Here is a 26516-nt window from a genome sequence, read left to right on the forward strand (position 1 = left end):
GGAAAAAGGCTAAAAGTTATTCATCACGGTCAGATGTACTAGAAACGGACGATGCGAGCCTACAACAATAAGGTTCGTCCTAGAGAATTTCGCGATGGGGACCTAGTGTTGAAAAGATTCTTCCTCTTCAGAAGGATTTTAGAGGAAAATGGATGTCAAATTAGGAAGGAATTTACGTTGTAAAAAAGGCCTTTTCTAGAGAAGTATTAATCTTGAGTGAGATGGATAGTAAAAACTTGCCTAGTCTTATAAACTCAGATTCAGTCAAGAAATACTTTGCTTAAGGAAGGAGAGGACCAAGGTAAAAACCCGCAAAGGGCACTTTGAGTCGTAAAAAAATGAAATGAAAAAAATGAAAAAATGAAAATGAAAAATAAAAAATGGAAAAAGTAAAATTGGAAAGGCTAAGGTGAAAACACGCAAATGGCGCCTTAGACCAAAAGGGATTTGAGTTGAAAACCCGAAAAGGGCGGCTCCAATTTTGATCAGAATAGGGCAGGAAGTGATCAGAGTAGCTCAGATTTTGATCAAAATGGGCTTGTGGTGGTCTTGATATGCCTGAATGAGCAGGAAAGGGTATGCGACATCTTGGGGCATCGATAAAGTACTGTAGATCTCCTAAACACATGTCAAACTCAGAATGGTCTTCAGAAAGTTTGTACAAAGAAATTCAAGCTGCGATATCTGGAGCACCTAGTCTTCATACTATTTATATTGAATTTGTTATTCTTGGAATACTTCATTCTTTTTCAAGATACGTGTTCCTAATCCATTCCTCTTTTATTTTTATTATCCTTGATAATTTATTCATTTTGAGCCACGCTCCCAAATCAATTCTATTTTTATCATTCTTATGATCTTTTGCAAGCATGTTGCATTGGAATAATGATTAATGGACCAATAAAAATTTCACAAAGGAAGTTTTGCATATTACTCTAAAAGTCTCTAAATAATACGGTAACCTGAAACAAGACTATTGTTTAGAACGCGCCAAATTTAAAAGTTGGAAATATGAGAAGGAAGAGTCTAAATTAAGACTTTCTTTTTGGATTTTGTTGTCAAAAACATTGATTGGACAAAATGACAAGATCACAGGTTGGTGGCAAGGTTTAGATGAACAAGCAAGCAATAATCACCAAGTAATAAAAAAAGGTTTCCTTGGAGAAGAGAATCCTTCATTCGTGCATAGGCATTTGGTATGACACCCTGAGATTGGTATAAAAGATCAAAGAGCTTCACATTCTGTATCCTTAAATTGCGATAGGAGAGGATTGAGAAAAGGTCAGATTTTTCTACCCTTGGGTTACAACGGGAGAAAGATGGTACAAATTATACATCCTAGTAGATTGAACTTTGAGGTTTACAGTGGGGGCAATCTGATCAAGTGTTTCTTTGGAAGCCAACCAGGCAAGAAAGCGTTGTAGCACGTCAGTGATAAAATCTTAATAAACTTTGAGTAATGACAACCTAAGCGGGATCATTCTCGAAAAAAATAATAATCTACATTCATTCAAATGTCATTCATACACGTCTAGTTAGGAGCATTTGATTCATTTTGATCATGACATCCTAATCACTAGGCATAATTAGGTTCATAAATTGAATTAAACAGGTCATGTTCCCTAAAGAACAAACCGGTGAGACCCCAGCCTTGTCTCCTTGAGCAGCAGTGGAGTAGGTTGGAAATTACAGATCTTGCCTTCGTATACTGGCAGCGAAGCAGATCGAAGACACCAGTCTTATCGCCTTAACGTTGCAAATTAAAGCTAAAGATAGCGAATCTTGTGTCCCTAGCATTGCAGCGGAGCAGATGAAAACTGACGGCAGCAAATTTTATCTCCTTGGCGTTAAGACTTGGATTAGCTGAAGTGGAGCGGATTAAAGCTATGGGCAGTGAATCCTATCTCTTTGGCATTAAGTGGAATAGATTGAAGCCACAACGGCGAATCTTACTTCCCTGGCAATGTAGTGGAATAGATTGAAGCTACGACGGTGGATCATGTTTCCCCAACATTGCAGTTAAATAAATTGAAGCCATAACGGTGAACCTTACTTCCCTAGCGATGTAGTGGAACAGATTAAAGCTACGATGGTAGATCTTGTTTCCCCGACATTGCAGTTAAATAGATTGAACCCACAACGGCGAATCTTACTTCCCTGGCAGTGTAGTGGAACAGATTGAAGCTATGACGGCGAATCTTGTTCCCCCGACATTGTAGTTAAATAGATTGAACCCACAATGGTGAATCTTACTTCCCTTACTTCCCTGGCAGTGTGGTGGAACAAATTGAAGCTACGACGACGAATCTTGTTTCCCCAACATTGCAGTTAAATAGATTGAACCCACAACGGCGAATCTTACTTCTCTGGCGGTGTAATGGAACAAATTAAAGCTACGACGGCAAATCTTGTTTCCCCGACATTGCAGTTAAATAGATTGGAGCCACAACGGCGAATCATACTTCCCTGGCGGTGTAATGGAACAGATTGAAGCTACGACAGCGAATCTTCTTTCCCCGACATTGAAGTTAAATAGATTGAAGCTACAATAGCAAATCTTACTTCACTGGCAGTGCAGTGGAACAGATTGAAGCTACGACGGTGAATCTTATTTCCTCGACATTGTAGTTAAACAAATTGAAGATGGTGAATCTTATCTCCCTGAAGATGCAGCGGAGCAGATTGAGGCCAATAACCCTATCTCCCTGAAGTTGCAGTGGAGCAGATTAAAACCACAGATCTTATCTCTCTGAAGTTGCAGTAGAGCAGATCGCATCCAGTCTTATCTCCCTAAAATTACAGTGGAGCGGACAGAATAAACCAATCCTATGAAGTTACAGTAGAGCAGATCGTATTAGACTTATCTCCAAAGTTGTAGCAGAATAAGTTGAAGCTACAAGTCTTATCTCCCTGAAGTTGCAGTGGAGCAGACTAAAGATACCAAATTTTGTTCTTTTGAGAAGCTACAAGGTACAAGTCCTATCTCCCTGACGTTGCAGTGGAGTTGATCGAAGCACCAATTCCTATACCTCTGAATACGCAGTAGGATGGAAAAAGGCTACTTAAAGAAGAAGGGTGGCAAGTTCCAACACGACTGGGCAAAATTGGCTATTTTAAAGTCTTTGTTCCGTTCCCGTTACATGACAACGAGCAAAGAGGGGCAGCTGTAATACCCAATTATTGCCCGGGACCATTTGAATAAATAAAACAATAAACAGTCTATTTTTTTCATGTATGTGGCCCAAACACTAACTCACTAGCCTAAAACACAAAAAACAAACACAGAAACCCTAAGTGGCTAGCAGCCTTCTCTCCTTCCTCAACGTCGCAACAACCACGAACCACAGCACAACAAACAGGATATAGGATTTTTGTATTTATTATTATTTATTTTCGATATAAAAAGTCGATTGTAAATAGAAAGCGAGGATTACACAGATTAAGAGAAAACAAGAAATTGAGAGAGGGGGTTACGCATATTGAAAAGAAACAAAAAAAAATCAATTCGAAAAGAAAATCAAAATCGGAAAGAAGGTGTTTTTCCCTTTTTCTTCTGTTCTTCTTCTGCATTTTTCTTTTTTTTTATTTTTAATTGTATAAAAAAAAGCAGTTAAAAGACATGGCTTACCTGGTGTTGTCTTCTCCGTCGCAATCAGAGACTGAGGCGACGACGGAAGCTGAAGGGTGACCCTGTTGGATAGCAGTGGCCTAGGGTTTGGTTTTCAAGAAAACCTAGAAGAGGGTTCGCCTGTTTTTTTTTTTTTTTTGTAATGAAGGAATAGAAATGAATTTTTAAGAAAAATTTTTGGTTTTATAATAGGCTTCAAACGGCGTCGTTTAGGGCCAGTTTCTGTGGCCCTAAAATGAAGTGGTTTAACTCTGACCCGTGCGCGGCTTGACCTATTCCAGGGGATCTGCGTGTTTTTATGTGGAGGGGTAAATTGCTCTTTTAGCCCCTCTATTTTTTTAATTATTCGCAATTACGTTTTTCTTGTTTTTTAAATTTACCCCTTTAGTTCATTTTTTATTTCAATTTAATCCTTTCTGGAACGACGCCGTTTGTTCAGCTAGGGAATATTTCCCTCTTCGGTCCTCTTCCTTTCACGCGCGTTCTGATTTAGTCCTTTTTGTACTTTGTATTTTTAAATTCAGCCCCTAAACTCCGTTTATGTGCATTTTAATCCTTAATCTGTCATTTTAGGTTTTTCTTTAAAAAATTAAGTATTTTAATGTTATTAATAATGCTATATTGTATCATTATTATTGTATTATTATTTTTAATATTATTATTATAACCATGTATTTGTGCATACTTCTTATAATATATGCATATACAATTTATATTTCATATACGTATATACATTTGTTTTTGTTTGTTTTGTGTTTTATAATTTTAAAATATATATGTACATTTTATAATACATATACAAATGCGCATATATTTTCATATTTTATAATCCTAAATACATGCAGACATTCTTATAATATGTATATACGTACACTTTTTTATTATTTTAAATTATTATAAATATATATATTTGTTTTTTTTGCATATGTCATTTTTTATATACATATTATACTTATATATATAGGCATTTTAATATTTACATATACATATTCTCATAATTTACTTATATATATATATATCTATCATACTTATACATTTTTTATTTTGTAAATACATATACATATATCTCAATACACATATGTGTGTACGTTTGACATCAAATGTGTTTTACATATCTTATAGTTTCAAAATATGTTTATATACGCATACCTTTTATGATAAATATATATACATTTATACTTTTATGTATATTACTATAAAATATATTTGCACACACATTCATGTATTTTTATATATTTCATATTTTTATACATATGTGTATATATGTAAATGCATATTTCGATTCATAAAGATTCAACCGCAATACATTGTGTAAAAGATTAGATTTTATTAAGTTGAAATTGCTTTTTTTATAAATTTTCAAAATATTAGGTACCCAAAGATTCTCGAGAAGGATTGTGCCCTAACTTACTGGGCTTCAATTCTTTTCGATGAATTTAGATAGCCAAATATTTATTTTGTGATAAAATCACACAAATTCATAAATAAAAAATCATTTTCGAGAATTCAACATGTTGTGTCCTAACGCATTGGGTATGACATTGTTTTCTCAAGATGAAGATTTTCCTAAAAAAAATAATAAAGGCAATATTCAATGTTTGGGATTATGAGAAATTGTACCCTAACGTATTTGGTATCGATTTCTTCGTCTAACTTAAACAATTGAATATCCTTTTAAATTTCATCGCTTGAGTTTTTTGGACAAGCTCATTCTTGAGGATATGAAATATCATGCCCTAACGCATTGGGTGTAACATTTTATTTCCCCTAAATGAAAGGGTTTTAACATGTAATTTGATTTATAAAAGTTTTTAAATACAAGGATCGCATTTTAAAATCTTTTCAAACTTTTGACACTAAGACATTAAACAAACCGATCCGGTACCAATTTTGGGCGTTACGAGGGTGCTAACCCTTCCTCGTCCGTAACCAACTTCCGAACCTATTTTCTCAAAATTCATAGACCTAAAATTGTTTTCAAGGTGAACCGATCACACCTCAATAAAAGATTGGTGGCGACTCCGATTTTTGTTTTTAAGTCGACAACTAAATTTTTTGTTTTATCAAAAACTGGTTTCAACAGCTATCACTGTCATTTATCAAATTTCATGTTAACTATATGTATAAAAAAATAACAGATTATTTAGTAACAGATCATCAGATAAAAATCTCATAATCCAATTTAGATTATACGGACCTTACGTTAGGCCTACGTTTGATTTGAATGACAATTACGGCCATCAGGAAAACTCCAAAATTTTAGCCCACACGTCTATGTAGATTCACACAGCCTGGGTTACTGGCTCGTGTGGTCTACAAAGCCTTGCACACACCCGCGTGGCCTAGCTGATTAACACACACGGCCTATCATACAGTCATGTAACTCAAATTCCTAAAATAGTGAGTTACACGGCCTGGACACATGCCCATGTCTCTGGCCCGTGTGACCTTAATTCACATACAGTAAGTTACACAGCCAAGACACATGCCCGTGTGACACTGAATTCAAAACAGTGAGTTACACGGCCTAGAAATGCACTCGTGCTCTAGCTCATATGACTTTAAATTTAAAATAGTGGGGCACACGGCCGTGTGACATCGACAACCATGTTTTCTAACGTTCTCAAATTGCAAAAGTTTGGGTTTTTCATTACACACCTTTCACAATTTCGAGGGGAAACAATCGGGAAGAACCCAAAACTTAAAAACAACAACCCAAAGACCAAATAAACCATTATTCTTTAATCAGTCGCTAGAATTAGCACTCCAAACCAAGTTATGTCGAAAAGTTTTGACGCAAACTTCAAAAATGAAAATATCAACACTTACATTCATAACGTAGAAATTCACAGACTTAAAGCATTGGGAAATTGTTAGCCTTGAGACCTTTGCCTAAAGGAACACCAATCGAGCACTTAAACAACCAATTCAAGCAAATTAAATTAAAATCACAATTCCAACAAAGTGAACGAACATTAACAAAATTCAACAATAAAACTTACGCATTTAACCTTCTAATCGAAATACTACGACACACACGACCTCCTCGACAAAACCACAATAAGTTTTAACGAAAAGAACTCAAAACGAACAACAAGAAGAACCACAACTGACAAAAATAAAAGAGGAAAGAAAAAGAAGGAGAAAAAAAACGTGGAAAGAAAACTAAAGAGGGAAAGAAATACGTAATCAATTTTAAAAATTATAACTTTACTTAACAGAGTGATACTAAAAATATATTCCTCCTTTGTTCACGCAAAGGCTCAAACATATGACCAAAGAGACTACAGAGCCTTAACCAGTGAACCAGCAAGCTCATTCTTGACACAAACTTACACAGAATTAAACTTGAGCCACAATTGCAAGGTTAAGGGTTAAGTTAAAACAAAGTAGCAAAATTCTTCAAAAGTTGGATTCGAACCCTAGATCCCAAACACACAAACATAAAACTTAGCGGCTAAAATAGATTCATAACCATTAACACAAATAACAAACAACAGTTCAAAAATTCAGGGAGTTACAATTGTCGTGTCTAGTGATGCAGGTGCGACACCCTTATGACACCCCGAGCCAGTTCGGCTACTACTCGTTCGGTCTAGGTCAGCGACAACCCAATTAGTCCGGTCTAGCCACCAATTAAACCAGTGGCTCGGTTTCATATACCAGGCTCAATTCAATCAATTTTTGGGTATTAGTCTTAGTTTTGGGCTTTTAATCCCAATTTATGATCTCAGGTCCAATTTTTAAGTTTAATTACGCATTAGGCCAATTGTCTGACTTGAAAATTAATTTTCAAAAATATTATATTAATTTTAATTAATTTGATTAATTTAATTTTACTTTATCAAAATTAATTTTCCCAAAAATCACTTAGATTTTTCAAATTAATTTTTCAAGAAAATTCTTTAATCAAATTCTCTAGTTGAACAATTCCCGCAACCACCTAATTTAATTCCACATTGAATAAATTGACTCAATTAAATTATTTTCAAAGTCGTAGAATTTTCTTCTGATTCAAATGCAGGCCGATTGAGCTTTTGTTGAGCTAGCGAAGTGACAAATAAGACATATAGAATTAGGCTCTAGTAATTGTAATTATGTCCATAAGCATCGTTCCGATAATTCACAATTACTTAATCATGGAGTCAGTCAACAAGAAGTACCATGATTGGAAACTCCTTATTGTATACTCTTTACGAAAACAATTCATCCAACTATTTTGTCCATTGACCTCGTCATGTGTGTGTTACCCTCATATGATATCCTTGATTCTTTTAAGTTAAATACGTTCACTTAATACAATCCTATTTTATCTTATTTTCACCATTATGTCTTCTTAATTATTAATATGATCACTGTCAACAAATGACTGTGATAAATTGCTCGTTTGAGAACTAGCAACTTGTGGCAACGTTCCATATTTATCAATCCAGATAATGCCAATGAAAGGATATCATTAACTCTTTAATTGTGTTATGAATTCCACTATTCCTATTAAATCCATGCCATACACAAGTCATGTACCCAACATACCAGCTATGAGCTCAATCATCTTTAGAGCATAAGCCTCCACTTATATCAAAGCACATGAGTAGCATACGCATGGTCAGTGACTAACTCATGATTTAGGTAAATTACACCATGAACGTCACAAGTGAATTAATTAATCATGGGTCCAATCCAATGTATCATTCTACCAATGAATACATCTACGTCTTTACTCGTGGAGTCAACTGCTCTGGTAGCCAAGACTAGCCATCTCCCCAATTGGAATTGTAGACGACATAATAATCCTTCTGAATATTTGAATCAAATTCTCACTTTGATTCTTTTACTAGATTGTAGACTTATTTAGATTATCTACTAAAGTAAGTTGTCTTTCTTGCAATGTAAACATTCTTACAATGCCACTTATCTTCAGTTTGAACTTAGACAATCAATGAGCTAATTATTACAATTTCGCTATGCATGCAAAATAGAAAAAACAGAAATACAAAAGACATAATAGTGAAATGTGAAATTAAATTTATTTATTTATTTATTTATTTATCGTTCAAATAAATAGAAAATAGTTACATGTTTACTACAATATAGACACATTTCCCAACAAGATTATGAATAACATGAATGGTTAAATCCCTTAGGGGAGATTAATGAGTGGATAAGGATGTGATTAACAGAGGATTTTGGATTTCTCGAGATAGATTGGTTGGTATAAATTACATGTTCTTAAACGGTTAGGCTTGACAACTCTAATCAGTTATCATAAGGTAAACGAGAATGAAAAATGAAGTCGAATCGAGTAAATCATAATTTATCCTGGTTGAGAAAGTGATGTCAGAACATAAGTGAGTATCAACCAATTGACTAAGTTAATTAGAGCCGGGAGGTAATAATTGTATGAAGCAATGACTAATCTACTCTAGAACCCCAATCTGAAGTTAGTTGCAAACCCTGAAGCGAGTTAATTTTCTTGATTGGTTTATTAGTTTAATTAATTTATTTATATTTCCTTATTTCTTTATTTTTGTTAGTTATTTATTTTTAATCCTCTTAAACTATTTTATGACCCATCGTAATATTGAAATTAACTATTACTACTTAGACTTAGTATTGTAAAAACTATTTTCATTATTTTTTCCATCCTCCCTTAGGTACGATCCTTGGAATACTTACGATATTTCACTGTATAACTATATTACAATTTGACATGTGCACTTGCAGGTACCACCGTTCTCAATTCTTATATTTTTGGTGTTAGATTTATTGTATACATTCGATTTCGAGTCAGGTTAATAGGGAATATAAAGTATGATTTGGATAAATGATGCTTAAATTGAATTGATATTATAAAAGCTTATCTATGAAATGCAATTAAAGATAACATGTGGAAGACTATGTGAGCTAGTTTAGACAAGCCCTAAGGGTCGATATGAAACAAAATGAATCAATAGATTCGATACAGGAATGACATATTAATATGGTTAATTGTTGAGAATTTAAATGGAAATATATGCATTATTGGTGATAGAATGTTAACATGATATGCATGTATTAGATTGCAAATTGTGGCATTGTATGAATTGAAACACTTGACATGATATGGTTGAAATATGATATTGCAATAGTTTACACTTATCCTGTAATCGTTTTGTTTATATGACTTGAATCATGAAAGTACCACTGAGCTTTATTGCTAAATGTACGGTTTGTTTATTCTGTGTGTAGGTATAGGTGGATCTCGAAGTTTCGAGAAGTGATTCAGCATCCAATCTAAAACCCTTGACTCAACAGTGTTTTATAACACCTTTTATTTTTGATAAATGGCATGTACCTAAGGTTTGAGTTGGTTTTGTATCTTGAATGGTTAATTGGAAGGATTTGGTTAGTTTATGTCAATTTCAACTTAAGGATATGAACTACTTAAGTTATCAAGATTATTATATAATGTTTAAATGGTTAATTAGTGTATATGATCATATAAGTAATAAAAGATAGTGTCTTGGTAATTTGGTATCATGGATGAAATATTGTAATGCTTGTAACTTAGCTGTTTATTGGTGTCAAATTGTTAATTGGTATATTTGATGAAGTTTAGGTGTTGGTTGGTTGAAATTTAAGTTGTTTAATGAATTTTGTCAAAATAGTAAGTGAAGTTGCAATGACATGTACTCAACGTCATTATGAGGAATTGACAGTGAGTGGCATCGTGACCACAGACTCTCCAATATCAAGGGGATACTCACTGTTTGTTCAAGGTCGCGACATGGTACCCCATTGTCGTGACGCCAACTTGATAGTTTTTAATATTTTATATTTTGATCCTCGTTTGATCTCGAGTTTTCAAAAGAGCTTTCATAAGCTCGATTTAACTTCGAAAGCAATTATATAACATGTGCTAATATGTAATGAACCTATTATTATGTAAATTGATTATTTAAATGGTAATTGAAATTATAATTGCTCTAATAACAAATGTGACATCTTGTCGCTCGAACCTGACGGTCGAATTGAGTATGGAATGATACATTATATATTTTTTTACCTAATCCCAATTTGAGGATATATCGTTTTGGGGACTAACAAAAGTTACACTAGAGGCTATAGCATTTTATATTTTTTATAGTAAAAAAAAGAAGAAGAAGAAAGATCTTGAAAGTAAAAATATAGTTGGGCGAAAGAATCACCTTTGTTATTAGTTGTTTCTTGTTGGTATTAAAAAAAGCTATGGTTCCCAACATTTCGAAATAATTAGAATTCTATTCAAAGCCGTCATAAAACCAAAATTGCAACGTTTTAATAAAGCATAATACTGCCCTCAATCTCGGTATTTTTTTAAGATTGTGAATTTAATCTCTTTATTTTAAAATTTTAAAATTTCAAAATTTCAAAATTGTAAAATTTTAGTACAATAAATAACATTGTCAATGGACTTTTATTAAATTATGTGCATTTTAAAAAGTTTTACTCATGGCCAACTAAAGCCATACAACAATATATATTGACTTTCATTACCTTTTTGAAATAGAACTAAATTAATGTTATAATCTCAAATTCAGAATTGAAAACTTAAAATCCCAAATATTTTAATTGCTTATTCGGTTTTTCACATGTGTAATTCTAGTCATGTGAACAAATTTACTGTGATATAATCTAGTTTAATGGAAGTTTTTGAATTATGCTATCAATTAGACTTCAATTATTAAATTAGAAAAGTAAATAAATAAATTATTTAGATTAAAAGTATACAAACTAAAATTTAAATATATAAAGATTACAGGGACTGAGAGTTTGAATTAAACCTTTTAATAATGACTTAAATAATAAGACTCAGCAATTATACTCCAAAATTAAGGACAAATTAGGAATTCCGCATTATTTATTTTGAGTTCAAGCCTCTACGACGATCAGCTTGAGGAAACCAAAAAAGATAAAAGAACGCTACGTTTTCCATTTCATGGAGGTAGAAAAGAAGACGAGAAAATAACGTCCAGCGAAAAAACTAGAAAGAAAAATAGCAGGTCCAGAGACGAATGAGTGTTTGGCTATGTTTGATATTCGGATTCGCTACGTTGGTGAAAAGAAGGCGCTTAACGGTCTGCCATTGTATAGCATTTATTTTTTCTGTAATGGCCCGTTCCTTCAATGTGACATCTTCCTCGTCCCTTCATTTCCTATAGAAAACGAGATAAATTAAACAAAAGAAAGAAGGGGGCAATTCGGTAACAAATTATCTGTAGTGATAGAGAGAAGGAAAAGATAGATTTGGTAGGGTTAATAAGGAGAGAGAGAGAGATGGGAGGGCAAGGAATGTGAAAGTCATGATTTAATTAGAAGGCAGATATTTGGAGGTAAAAGCTTTTTGAATGGCAATTCGCTTCGCTTTTGGAAGAAGGATCTAGTGTTTATTACCTCTGCCTTGGATCTGAATCAAATCAGAAACAATGGTCTGGATTTGTTTCCCATGCGATTTTCTTTTATTTTCAAGTTTACTTGTCTCTTTCCTAAATTTGCTTGATAGTTAAAATGTATGTATGCCTATTTTGTTGATTTTGGAATCTGTTTTCGTGAATCAATAGGCATTCCCAATCCAATGAAATAATCAAAATTTAAGTTTTTTAAAAGAAAAAATACTTTTTTTCTTCAATATAGTTTTTTTATTTATTTAGAAATTTGAATTTAAATTATATTTTATGCTATTTTTCAAAAGTTCATTAAAAGTAAGTGTTTTGAAGATATGATTGATTGCGTTCAATTAATATTCCAGTTTCTAGGACTAGAGCTGCATTTCTTGGTCCGCAATATTCTTAATGGATAGCGAGTAATCTTGATATTGTTTTCTTCTCTTGTTTTTTTTTTTTTGAATGGTATAAACTTGACATTGTTATAATAACTGACAAGTAGCTTTGCTCTAATTTGCTTAATGTGCTCTTGTGGAGCACACCAAGGAACCCATACATGCTTGTCGAACTCCACTTGAACTGAAAACCTTGGGTTAGGTTCTTGGTTTGGACCCTTCATCTATATAAACCACATTTAGATCCCACCTTTTAGTGTTGTGATGAATATCAAACTCATATGTGGACCTCAACGGAACACGACTTTATCAATAAGATAACCCTGTGTCGTGTGGACATCATATACTAACCCTTAGGACGTAGCTAGATTACTAAAACTAATGGCAGCTCAGAGAGGGTTAGATGTTCACAGCCTTATCCCTGTTCTTTTGTTGAGATAGTGATTTTTGTGACTTGAGTTTCTGATTTCCAAGATGGAAATTCAAATTGATCGATGCTAGAAAATTGTTTTATGTCGTGTTAGGAGCATAAAATTTGGATTCCATTTGTTCTATAAATTATAAGAATGAAATGCTTACATCATGAAAAAATTAGTAGGGTTTCAATATCATATATATTTGGAAAGTATCAATAGCATGAATTTGTTGAATTCATAAATTCCTTAGAATTCCAAATTCATTATTACATCTGCAAAATTCATGGATTTGAGAAAAAAATCATGAATGCTACAGTTGTATGGTGTGGTATCACTTATTTTACACTTTTTTTAAAAAATCCTATCTAAAATTTGAAATCCAAGTTCCCAAATGCAATCTTAAAAGGATTAAATGTGAGATGCATAAAAACTATTTTTGATGTACTTGCGTAACTACGACTTAATTTTATGTTCTATACTCTTTTTTAAAAAAAAAAAAAAAATTGGTATGCTAATAAACATGACATGGACTCACAGGCTGCTCCATCCAGTATTATGATTGGTTCCCGCGTTTGGGTGGAGGATCCAGATGATGCTTGGTTAGATGGGGAAGTGATAGAAATTAATGGGGAAGAGATTAAAGTAAAGTGTACAGCTAAGACGGTGAGTGCTTGTTCTCAGTATTTTGTGATTTGCTCCCCTCCCCCATTTTATTGGTATAGTTGAAGAACCAAAAAGGTAAATGGTTTTGGCTAGTTTTTATTTTAAAATATGAGCAAATTATAAGAAACTGAAATGTTCCCAATGTACATAATACAGAGGAGGATAATATGGATGTTTTTCTTAAGCAAAAAGAGACAGAACACAACAAAAAGTATATACTGACAATGTATTAGTGGTGCTAAAATGTGCACTACGAAGTTCATTCCATAAGTCTTGTTATATTACCTGTTCATGTTGGCTTTGTAGATAATCAACTGTTCATTCCATGAAAAATTAAAATGAAATATAGAAAGAAAAGAAGCTTTCCTTAATTAAAAATATCACCATAGTCAGACTAATCATAGATATGTTTTATCTTTTAGAGAAGACCAGCTATAGTCACTAAGTGGTAAGATGATGGTGGTATGATCCAATATTTTTTCATATATTTTTTCATATAATCAGATAATCAAAAATATCACCATAGTCAGACTAATCCTATAATCTGGTAAAAAAATAACTGAAGGTTGAATTGCAATTTTTTCCATATATTTAGTATCCAAGAATCATCTCAGATAATCATAAATTAAAAAAAAAAAAAAACCAGCTATCTGATGCAAGGGAAGCTAACGAAGTTACTTTTCTTTCTGACTTCCTTCTGGAAGTCGTGTTTTCAGAACTGCTGGTTTAAAACTTCTTCTTCAACTTATATGTGTACTATGTTGATCTTAAAGTGGTAAAACATATGTTGTTTAGATTATTATCACTTCATCTAACGACTCCTGTCATCTATTCAAACGCTAAATTTCCTTCTCCATATTTGCTGGTTCACAACAATACTTTCCTTTATTTTCTCTTTGTCTGAGTACATGAAAATGGAGTTTGAAAGGTTCGTGGCCTTTGCTTCCTTTCTTGCTGTGTAGGTTGTGGCCAAGACATCTAGTTCCTATCCAAAGGATCCTGAATTTCCTGAATGTGGTGTTGATGATATGACAAAGCTAGCATATTTGCATGAGCCAGGGGTTTTGCAGAACTTAAAATGTCGATATGATGCTAATGAAATATATGTAAGTATTACCAGCTGATTTGCATCCCTTTCTTATTGCTTGTTCTAGCATATTTCTCATATTGCTTAATTTATTATGATGTTACGGTAGTGGAAAAATCCGATACCATGTTTCACTTTTGCAGCCCTTCGAGCATGGTTTATGTTGGCTGTATCAATATGTTTCTTTAATTTGCTATATGGTTGTTTTAGGTTTTCTAGAGGAATGTATTGTTGTGTGCAGCTAAACATTCTGGTATTTGTTCCAGACCTATACAGGAGGTATATTGATTGCCGTAAATCCTTTTAAAAGACTGCCACATTTATACGACATTCAGGTGATGCAAAAGTACAAAGGGGCAGCCTTGGGTGAGCTAAGCCCACATCCATTTGCGGTTGCAGATTCTGCCTATAGGTAGTCTATTTTTATGCTTTCTCTTATCAGTCATAAAATTATTCTGCTTTCTTGATGTACATCATTGATTTAGTAAATGTTGTGAACAGACAGATGATTAATGAGGGAATTAGCCAAGCAATTTTGGTAAGTGGTGAAAGTGGAGCTGGTAAAACAGAGAGTACAAAGATGCTTATGCGCTATCTAGCCTATATGGGAGGGAGAGTTAGCAATGCAGAGGAACGGTCTGTGGAGCAGAAGGTCTTGGAGGTAGCTCAGACTACTTAACTTTTTCAGTTTTGCAGTATGTGAAATTGATGAATTTGATGTTGCATTTTTTATTAAGGTCTCCTTACTTCTTTTCATGGAAAATGAGGTTGCTTGAATAAAAGAAAAAAAACTTCCTAATTTGTTTTTGCTTCTTACATTTGTAGTCTAATCCTGTTCTAGAAGCATTTGGCAATGCGAAGACTGTCAGAAACAATAATTCAAGGTTGGAAATCTGTACTGAGACATAGGTTTATTCCTCATTCCTTGAGGATTTTTATTTTAAGTGTCTTGCTTTATATGATGAAAGCCCCCTGATTGAACATGATGGAATTGCAGTCGCTTTGGCAAGTTCGTGGAAATTCAATTTGATCAAAGGGGTAGAATTTCTGGAGCTGCAATAAGAACTTATTTGCTAGAACGATCTCGTGTTTGCCAAGTGTCTGATCCAGAGAGAAATTATCATTGCTTTTATATGCTTTGCTCTGCACGAAAGGAGGTAATGGTGTCTCCTCTGAGCTTTCTGCATTTACCTTCACCGAGCAATTCAGGTTTATTTTATAATACTAGTAAAAAAAACAAAGATGTCAAAGTCCTGTTATAGCTTATGCTTTTTCAGATATAGTTTTCCTTAAAACAAATGATGCCACAATAATTGGAGTTGATTACTCTTTTCAACTGAAATGTGGTGTAGAAGTGTAGGGATGATATCAAAGTTGCTGAAATCAGGTCCCTATTAGCATAGCTTGCAGCACTTCAAGCTCTGTGTGCTGGGTTATCAAATTGTGGTTATTTTATCTGAAAATTTCTTTCCGTGTCAAAATATGCAATAGAACCCATGACTAGAGCTTTGTGTTCTAGATTTACAAATATGATTAATGCAGTATGAGAACAGCACTATTTGGGCTCTTGTGATTAAAGTGTAAACTCCATTGTTTTAACATCAGGTCATCATTTTTTCCTATATTTACTAGTTTCTTGTTACCCAAGAAGAATCTAAATCTTTTTTGGTTTTATTCCTAATACATGTTAACAGGATGTTGAGAAGTACAAATTGGGAAATCCTAGAACTTTTCATTACTTAAACCAGTCAAATTGTATTGAGTTGGATGCTCTAAATGATTCTGAAGAGTACATTGCAACTAGGAGAGCTATGGATGTTGTTGGGATTAGTGAGGAAGAACAGGTAACGCATCTTGGTCATTAGTTTAGTTGAAGTTATTTAACTTGGTTCTTTTTAAATATTTTTTTGAGTGTGTCTATTTCAGGATGCAATATTTCGAGTTGTGGCTGCAATTTTACATTTAGGAAATGTAGAGTTTTCTAAGGGACAAGAAACAGATGCTTCTGAACCTAAGAATGATAAATCTCGATTCCATCTAAAAACTGCTGCAGAACTTTTCATGTAATTTGTCATTACTACTGTTATCCTTAGACATCCATCATGTCGTTCTTGTGTGTAGATGTGAATGGAAAACCTCTAATATGCCTTTATTGTTTAGGTGTGATGAGAAGTCTCTTGAAGAATCCTTATGTAAACGTGTCTTTGTGACTCGTGATGAAACCATTACTAAAGCACTAGATCCAAATGCTGCAGCCCTCAGTAGAGATGCTCTTGCCAAAATTGTCTATTCAAAATTATTTGACTGGTAACTTTCAATCTACCATAGAGATTCATTCTGGAGAGACATAAGATCACAGGCCAAACACATCTTATCTAACAGTTTTTCTCTTAACATTTTGGCACTCTGGTTGCCCAGGCTTGTGGAGAAGATAAATGTTGCTATTGGTCAGGATAAAGAATCAAAATTCTTGATTGGTGTTCTTGATATTTATGGATTTGAGAGTTTCAAGACAAACAGGTGCTTAACCGGTATGCTTTGTTTTCGTCATTTACAGAAATCAATATCTTTCATGACATCCCTGTATCATTTTCATGATTGGGATGTCTAATTAGGGGAAGTCAAGGTTTCAAGGCCATGATCTGTAGAGATTCCTTAAACATTATGCGGGCCCCTATTTCTAATTTACTTTGCTTGTCTTGGCTAGTGTGGCAACTACCTTCTAGTTTTTCTTTTTTGACAGATGGCGGCGTTTCATGTATTTTAAAGCTCAATTCTCTCTACATGTTTTGTCTGTTTTCAAGTTTTACAATGTGCACAACTATTTACCATATTCCGTAGGTTGGCACTATTAGCACTTACATGATTTTTGAAATTTTCATCCCATACAGTTTTGAGCAATTCTGCATCAATTTGACAAATGAAAAGCTACAACAACATTTTAATCAGGTTTATGCACTAGATTGGTGCTAGTGTCTTGAGGATATTTTTAGCTTTTAAGCTTTCAAAGCCATGCTTAACATGGCTAATGTTGTCATTTGCCAGCATGTCTTTAAGATGGAACAGGAGGAATATGAAAGAGAAGCAATTGATTGGAGTTATATAGAATTTGTTGATAATCAAGATATTCTTGATCTCATTGAGAAGGTATGTCATCACTTCTTCCATTTGAATTTAATTTTTCACCAGAAATCTAAATTCTGCTCTAATATTTTATATTTGTGTTTGTGCGGAAGAAGTTTATGCTTTTGTCATGAATTATTAAAAATCTTGCGGAATAAATTTTTGGATTTAGATATTGATCTTTGCTTACTTGATAATATACAGAATTTAAACTCCATTTGCCAAGCCAAGTGGAATATCTGACAAAGATAGCTTGGCTATCATTAGTCACATTTGACTAATTTTTTTTTATGATACTAATAGTTGGTTTTAACTCTTTTTTTTTTTTTTACAGGGTAGGATTCGCTAGGTTTTGTGAAATTTGTTTGGTTATAAAAGCAATTTTAAAAAATATGAAGAACTACAAATAATGTTATGTTGTTTGCTGACTCTAAGATTATATAGAACTTGGATGATGGTGTTTCATACATTAGAAGCTATGATCTTGATTTTATGTTTGTTTGATATTGATCACAATTGTGTTTTAGGAAATTTCTTTTAAAAATCACGAAAAATTTAGGAGTAGTCTCTTGGTAGAATACTGCACTCTTAATCCCAGTGTCCTAGGTTCACTCTTTGAGTCCATGAATGTTTATTTCTTATATTAAAGAAAATTTTAAGGCTAACTATACCTAGACCCTTGTGGTTTTAACTTTAGCATACATCCTACAAGAAAAGTAGTAGGAAATATATTCGTACTACTATATCAATTAACTATATATGGTTACAACGCGATAAGTTTGTACAAGTTCTAGATAGACTAAAACTAGGAGATAATTATAGTATAGATATTCTAGATAGACTAAGATTGTAAGATAATAAGATAAATACATGATAAGTAGAAAGATAAATTAAAATATCAAATCTTATAATGGTTGAATATTTTCATTATGTTGTCCTTTTGGTTAGTGCCTCTCCAGCCATTTCAAAAATAACCTCCATTGTCAGGTTGCCAATAAGCCTCTCAAATTGTTGTTTTATTATCATAGTATAATTTCTTGGGTAAATGATTAGAGACTTTTAAGTTTTCTTGAAATATCTTTATCTATAATACTAGACCTAGCAATATGTGTATTAATGTCATAATCATGTTTAAATTATTTTATATTTATATAATTTTTGATAAGTTAATAATTTGTGTTATATAGATTTTGACATGTTAGGGTATTTATGTTGTCTTTGTGTTTCATTTCAAGGTCATGTCGTGCTTCCTATTATGTTTTGGTTATAGTTTCAACAATTGAAATTAGCGACCACTTTAAATTGTAGGTGACCACAATTTTCAAATAGTAGATCTCTACTTGGTGTGCCTCTAAATACCTTAGAATTCTATAAGCAACATCCATGTGTTCTAGTTTGGTGATTGCATGAATTGACTTACCATACTAATTGCAAAAGCTATATATGGGTGTGTATTTGAGAAACTCATTTTACCAACTAGCCTTTGAAAATAATCCTTGTTCACCACTTCTTTAAGCTTGTCGGTTGTAACTTCAAGATAGGTTCAATTAGAGTCTCAATAGCCTTACGCCCAATCAAATCAGTTTCTTCAAGTAATTCTAACACATAATCATGTTGAGAGATGAAAATACCCTCCTTTGACTTGGCCAATACCATCCCGGCATAAACACTCGGTGACAAATTTTTGTAAGAAACATGTTTTGGCATTGGTTGTTTGGTACAAATTTTAATCCCCTTTCATTTAGCAATTAGACATTAAGATAAAAAATAACTAGAAGTAGGATTAGGAGAACTAGGTGTACTAGCTTGGATAGACTCACAATGAAGGTTACGAGGAGATCCAATAGAGTTTTGATCAACCTCCGATTTAGATTCTTGACATTATGATAAGCATTGGCCTTATTACTTTGAATTTATTTTCTCTACAAGTAAACAAGGAGTTTTTTTCGTACTTGTTGTCTTTCCACTGCATCCAAATTATTATGACTTCTAAAATCTGAACCTTGGTTTTCATTAGTTAAAACACTAGGTTTTGCATATATGACATTGTAGAAATCAATATGGTATTTTGATTTACAAAAACATCTAAGTATCCCAAATCTTCCATAAATCTCATCCTAAAGGTGAGTTTCACTAAAACAGACTTAAAAAAGGTGACATCCATGGTGGCAAACATTTTTTTTGGAAATAAGGTCATAACATTTGTATCCTTCTTGCTTCAAAATATAACCTACAAAGAATTACTTCATTTCTCTTATGTTTAATTTACCTCGGTTGTGATTATGAATAAACACTTCTAATGGTTGGTTAGAGCACAACTTAGATAAAAGAAAAAAGAAAGAAAAACCTTTTGAAACTTTGAGGTGCATGAAACCTTGAAATCTTTATATTTATCCAATTGTAAGTTACATAGTTGTAAGAATAGATTCCTCCCAAAGCTACCTACGATCTTTTTTTTGTGAACAATAGTGGTAGCAACCTTTAAACAAATTTAGAAGAGATGTTTGATGAATTTCAATGTCTTGAGTGAGAAATTACGTAGGTATTTATACACCATGAATAAATCTATCTAAGGAAATAATAAAGCTAAATATTTGTAAAAAGAACCCTGAAAGTCAAGAATTGTTGTTATCCTTAAACATCAGCAATCCTAATTCAGTTAGTTGTCAACTCTCCCCATCAATTTGGTGCATAGATATCACACATCTCCAACTTGTACACCAGAATATGATGGGCCCTTTTTCTCAATCCTTTTTGTGAATATGTAAGCTAACTACTTGTCAAACGTCACATGAACTAAGTTTAAGGAGCATGTGGTCAATTTCTCTTTGATAAAGTGACTACTAATATATTTTGTTCAATAATGTTGAACTGGATTTTAAGCTACACTGATAATAGCCTTTTTGCCACATTACAAGGACATTTTCTTATTCCTTGACAAGTCCAATTCCTTCAAACACAAGAGTTCAGAAACACCTTGAGCAATATCTGTTGGTGCTGTAATAGAAATAACAGACTCGGCAAGTGTCTTGTGCAACAAGCCTCTATGCTTGCTGAGCAATCAAATGAATTCGAGCAAAAGAAAGAAGAAAAGCTAAGGAAAAATGGAGAGAAAATTGATGAACAAATCTGATTCATTTATTAAGAAACAATGGCATGATGCCAGTACATAAATCAAGCACTAAGCTTGTCAAAAACAGTAAGTAATCACCTAAACATTACCTACCTCTACTAATTACATAGAAACTTGAAATTTAAACTTGTAAGCTTGAACAAAAACTGTGTTTACAGCTCACACTCTAGCTAATTACATCAATCATAGGCCTAACTTAGTTAGAAATGAACTAAGACTCATTTCATCAACTAAAGTTTACAAAATAACCAAAAACAACTTGTTGTAGCAGCTCCTGCACAGCTTGGTCTTCATGGCCTACTTGCTATCGAGTGTTTGCTGCATGCTGACCAAATTCATCACTCCTCATTGGTTAGTATAGTGAAAACACCTAATTTCTTTCTTAGACACTCGAACCTTGTGACATTTAGAGCTTTAGTTAGGATGTCAGCAAGTTGATCATTTGAATTACAATGAATCAATTTCACTTCTGATGCTTGCTCCATTTCTCGAATAACATGCAACTTAATGCTAAAATACTTTGTTCTTCCATGGAACACTGGACTTTTGGCAACTGCAACAGCAGATTGGCTGTCATAGAAGATCTCTGTTGCTTCCTTTTGATGCATATTCAAATCAGCCAAGATTTTCCTTAGCCAAATGGTTTGGTTGACAGCACTTGCTGCTGCCACATACTCTGCTTCAGCAGTAGATTGAGCTACCAGGCTTTGCTTCTTCGAGCTCCAGCAGAACATGGCTGAACCAAGGTTGAAAGCATACCCTGAGGTGCTTTTCATATCATCTATCGAGCCAGCCCAGTCACTGTCTGTGTAGCCAACTAGCTTCAGATTTCCTTCTTTGATGTATCTCAAACCATGGCTTAAAGTGCTTTTGACATATCTAAGCACTCTTTTTGCAGCTTGAAAATGCTTCTCATTGCAGCAATGCAAGAACCTTGAGAGCAATCCTACAGCATACATTATGTCTGGTCTAGTGGTAGTTAAGTATAACAGGCAGCCAACTAGACTTCTGTAGGTTGTTTCACAAACCTTCTCAAAGTCACCTTGGCTCGATAACTTCTCACCAACAGCAACAGGAGCCTTTGTTGCCTTGTTGTTTTGCATGAAAAACTTAGTCAAAATCTTTGTGGCAAAGTTTCTCTAACTTAAAAATATCCCATTCTGTGTTTGTAACACTTTCATTCCAAGAAAATAGGACATTTCCCCTAGATCAAATATTTCAAACATCTCTTGCATCTTGGTTTTGAAATTGACCAGCATTGTTCGATCTCCTCCTGTCACCAGCAGGTCATCAACATACAGGGACACAATGAGTTGTGTTTGTGCCCTTTCCTTCTTAACATACAATGTTGGCTCACTCTTGCTCCTATCGAATCCCAAATCAACTAAGTAGCCGTCAATTCTGCTGTACCAGGTCCTTGGAGCCTGTTTCAAGCCATACAAGGCTTTCTTCAGCTTGTACACTATTTGCTCCTTCCCAGCTATTTCAAACCCTTGTGGTTGTTCAATATAGATGTCTTCATCTAAGAAGCCATTCAGGAAAGCTGACTTCACATCGAGTTGATGGATCTTCCAATCGAGCTGTGCTGCTAAGGCAATCAGCAGTCTGATGGTGTCGAGCCTGACCACTGGTGCAAAGGTTTCTAGGTAGTTCAGGCCATATTTCTGACTGAACCCCTTGACAACTAGCCTTGCTTTCAGTTTGTTCAAGGTTCCATCTGCATTCTGCTTGGCTTTGTACACCCATTTCACCCTAATAACCTTTCTTTTGACAGGCCTTTCAACCAATTCCCAAGTCTGGTTCTTCTCAATCATGCTGATCTCCTCAGCCATTGCCTGCTTTCACCCTTGCTGAGCTTCAGCCTTTTCAAAGTTGCTTGGTTCAAATATGGCTACATGAGCCCTTCCATAAATCTCTGTCAATGGTCTTATTCCCCTGACTGGTTCATCATCAATGTCCATTTCAGGAACATTTTGATCTGGCTCAGCTTGATCTACTGCAAGTTCTTTTGAAACTTTCTCAGGTTCATGTCTTTCCCAGTTCCAACATGACCTTTCATCAAATGCCACATCCCTGCTGACTGATACTTTGTTTGTTGAAGGATCCAAGATCCTACAGCCCCTCTTGACAGTGTTGTAGCCTACCAGAACACCAGGTCGAGCCCTTTCAAACAATTTGTCCCTTTTAACAGCAGGTACATGTGCATAACAGATGCATCCAAAGACCTTCAGATGAGCCAGTGATGGCTTGAATCCAAACCAGGCCTCAAATGGGGTCTTCTGATCCAAACCCTTGGTTGGAAGTCTGTTTTGAATGTAGGTTGCAGTGTTAACTGCTTCTGCCCATAGAGCTTTAGGCAAATTCTTTTGAATCATCAAGCACCTTGCCATATCCATCAAACTCCTATTCTTCCTTTCACTTACACCATTTTGCTGAGGTGTATAAGTGTTGGTAAGCTGATGTTTGATGTCTGCCTTATCACAAAAGGCTTGGAATTGAACTGAGGTGTACTCAGTCCCATTATCAGACCTTATGGTCTTCAGCTTGTAGCCTGTTTTAGTCTCAGCAGTAGTCTTGAACTTCCAAAACACAGAGGCCACCTCTGATTTCTGTTTCAAGAAGTAAAGCCAGCAATATCTCGAGAAATCATCAATAAACAGTATGAAATACCTGTTTCCACTTAATGACTCAGTCTTCATGGGGCCACACACATCAGTGTGCACCAGTTGGAGTTTTTCAGAGGCTCTCCAAGCTTGATTCGAGGGAAATGGGAGTCTGGCCTGCTTTCCTAGCTGACATACTTCACATACATCATCATGCTCCACTGAGTTGGTGAAGTTTTTAGCCAAGCCCTCTCTGACCATTCGAGCCATCGATCTGAAGTTGGCATGTCCAAGCCTTTGATGCTAAAGCTTGGATTCATCTGATGTAGCTGTGTAGGCAATGTCTGACTCCTTTGTCCAATCAACTACAAAGCTCTTATCAGCCATTGGGACTGACATTAGCTTGGATCCACTTGGATCACTGATTTGGCACTGGTTGTCTTTGAACACAACAGAATAACCTTTCTCCAACAATTGAGCTATGCTGAGCAGGTTTCTATCAATTTCAAGCACCAAGAGCACATTTGAAATCACTTTGGCACCTGTGAGAGTGCATATCAGCACATCACCCTTGCCTTCAGCTTTTTTAAAGTGGCCATTACCTATTTTAACTTTGGTTCTGCAGCTTCTGTCTAAGGACTTGAAAATAGCAGCAACATGTGTCATGTGGTTGGTGCATCCACTGTCTAAGAGCCAACCAGATGGAATTCTTTGTTGAGCAGCTGAGCATGACACAACAAAGACTTGCTCCTCTTTATCACTATCTTCTTTGGCCACTCGAGCTTCTGCCTTCACTTGTTGGGAACGACTCTGCCTTGGTTTATCCTTGCTTTTGCAGACTCTCTCAACATAACCCTTCCTTTTGCAATGCTGGCATACAGCATCTGGATTGAACCAGCATTTTTCTTCTGGATGACCAGCCCTTTTCCAGTGCTTGCAAGTCTGACCTTCTTTTCTTGTAGCATCATACCTTGGCTTGTCTCTCTAGGCCTTCTTGCCTTTGTAGGCAATATTTTTCCTTGCCTGAAAGGCACCTTCTTGGTGCTCCTCCAGTCTGCTTGCTCTCCTCTGCTCTTGAGCATATAGAGCAGTGATCAACTCTGTCAGGGAGATGTTGGACAGGTCCCTTGAGTCTTCGAGAGATGAGATTTTTGCCTCATACCTCTCAAGCAAAGTTGTAATGACTTTCTCCACTATCCTAGCTTCATTAAACTGCTCTCCAAGGAGCCTAATGCTGTTAACCACAGCCATAATCCTGTAAGATTGACAGTTTCTTCTTCCTTTAACTTCAAATTCTCGAATTCTCTCCTCAGGTTCAACAACTGTTGTTGCCTTGTCCTTTCTGTCTTTTGAAACTCCTCTTGCAACTTGTCCCAGGCCTGCTTTGGTGATTCACAGGCCATAATCCTTGTGAAAATCACATCTGACACTGAGTTCTGGATGCAAAACATGACCTTGTGCCTCTTGGTCCTCTCATCAGCATGCTGCCTAATCTGAGGCACTGTTGGATTCACTCTAAGTGGCTCTGGTTCAACATCAGAGTTGACCACCTTCCACAGATCGAAAGCCTGCAGGTAGGTCTTCATTTTGACCACCCATATGTGATAGCCTTCCCCATTGAAGACTTGTGGTACAGCTGGTGAAAAGTTTGATGAAGCCTTTCTTTGAATACCAGGTCCCATAAGAAATATGCTCTAGATACCAATTGTTGGTGCTGTAACAGAAATAACAGACTCGGCAAGTGTCTTGCAACAAGCCTCTATGCTTGCTGAGCAATCAAATGAATTCAAGCAAAAGAAAGAAGAAAAGCTAAGGAAAAATGGAGAGAAAATTGATGAACAAATCTGATTCATTCATTAAGAAAACAATGGCATGATGCCAGTACATAAATCAAGCACTAAGCTTGACAAAAACAGCAAGTAATCACCTAAACATTACCTACCTCCACTAATTACATAGAAACTTTAAATTTATACTTGTAAGCTTGAACAAAAACTGTGTTTACAGCTCACACTCTAGCTAATTACATCAATCATAGGCCTAACTTAGTTAGAAATGAACTAAGACTCATTTCATCAACTAAAGTTTACAAAATAAACAAAAACTTGTTGTAGCAGCTCTTGCACAGCTTGGTCTTCATGGCCTGCTTGCTATCGAGTGTTTGCTGCATGCTGACCAAATTCATCAATATCTCTGTACTCTACGTCAACATTTGATCAAGCAACTACATTTTTGCTTCTCTAAGTGATAAGTTTTCCTTTGAAATGTTTAATACCTAGATGTGGACCTCCTATATTTTAAAGATCTAGCCCAATCCATATTTATAAATGCTTTTTATTTGGAGATGACCAAATTTAGAAGAAGGGCCATTTCCTAGAGTAGACTTTAGGTAACGTAGAATGTGAGGGGCTGCTTGTATGTGAGGTTCTCAAGAATCATGCATGAAATGATTTACTATATTGATTGCATAAGCTATGTCTATTTTAGTGTGTGAGATATAAATCAGTTGTCCAACTAGACCTTAATATCTCTCTTTCTCCACTGACTCTCCAATCCATACTTTCAACTTATGATTTCTCTCAATAGGTGATTCTCTAGGGTTACACCTCATCAAACCAAATATTTGTTAGCAGCAATAATATGTAATTTCTAAGAGAGATTAATATCCCTTTCTCTAATCTGGAAAATTCAATTCTCAAGAAATTTTGTAGCCTCCCAATATCTTTGATTTCAAAGTCCTGAGCCAATTTTCTTTTAGTTGAGTCATCCCTTCTTTGTCATCTCTCGTCATTAGTATGTCATCAATATTAATTATAATAAGAGTGATCTTATTGTTAGATGTATATGATGAGGGTATGCTTAAAATTGTTTTTTCGATACCCAAAAAAAAACCATGGTTTTGCTGAATGTATCAAACCATGCTCTATAAGATTGTTCCAAACCGTACAAGGGTTTCTTTAATCTACACTTTTTTCCTCATGCTTTTTCATCCTCAAATCTAGGAGGAATCGCCATATTCTCCTTCTCTTCTAAGTCTCGATGTAAAAATGCATTTTTTTTCATTAA

General features: G+C 34.7%; 1 protein-coding gene across 1 annotated transcript in view; it reads left to right on the forward strand.

Annotated features, from left to right (window-relative positions):
• Positions 1 to 13366: 13366 nt before the first annotated feature.
• LOC105778289 (myosin-6) overlaps positions 13367 to 26516 on the forward strand; it is a 41090-nt gene continuing 27940 nt past the window's right edge. Inside the window, exons 1-12 of the mRNA XM_012601970.2 lie at positions 13367 to 13504; positions 14467 to 14610; positions 14858 to 15003; positions 15093 to 15252; positions 15417 to 15475; positions 15589 to 15748; positions 16286 to 16435; positions 16518 to 16654; positions 16752 to 16898; positions 17010 to 17111; positions 17483 to 17540; positions 17637 to 17738. Of these exons, the coding sequence (XP_012457424.2) occupies positions 13367 to 13504; positions 14467 to 14610; positions 14858 to 15003; positions 15093 to 15252; positions 15417 to 15475; positions 15589 to 15748; positions 16286 to 16435; positions 16518 to 16654; positions 16752 to 16898; positions 17010 to 17111; positions 17483 to 17540; positions 17637 to 17738 (1503 nt within the window). The remainder of the gene's footprint in view (positions 13505 to 14466; positions 14611 to 14857; positions 15004 to 15092; positions 15253 to 15416; positions 15476 to 15588; positions 15749 to 16285; positions 16436 to 16517; positions 16655 to 16751; positions 16899 to 17009; positions 17112 to 17482; positions 17541 to 17636; positions 17739 to 26516) is intronic.

This window comes from Gossypium raimondii, chromosome 10, assembly GCF_025698545.1.
Source record: "Gossypium raimondii isolate GPD5lz chromosome 10, ASM2569854v1, whole genome shotgun sequence".
Taxonomy (NCBI): Eukaryota; Viridiplantae; Streptophyta; class Magnoliopsida; order Malvales; family Malvaceae; genus Gossypium; species Gossypium raimondii.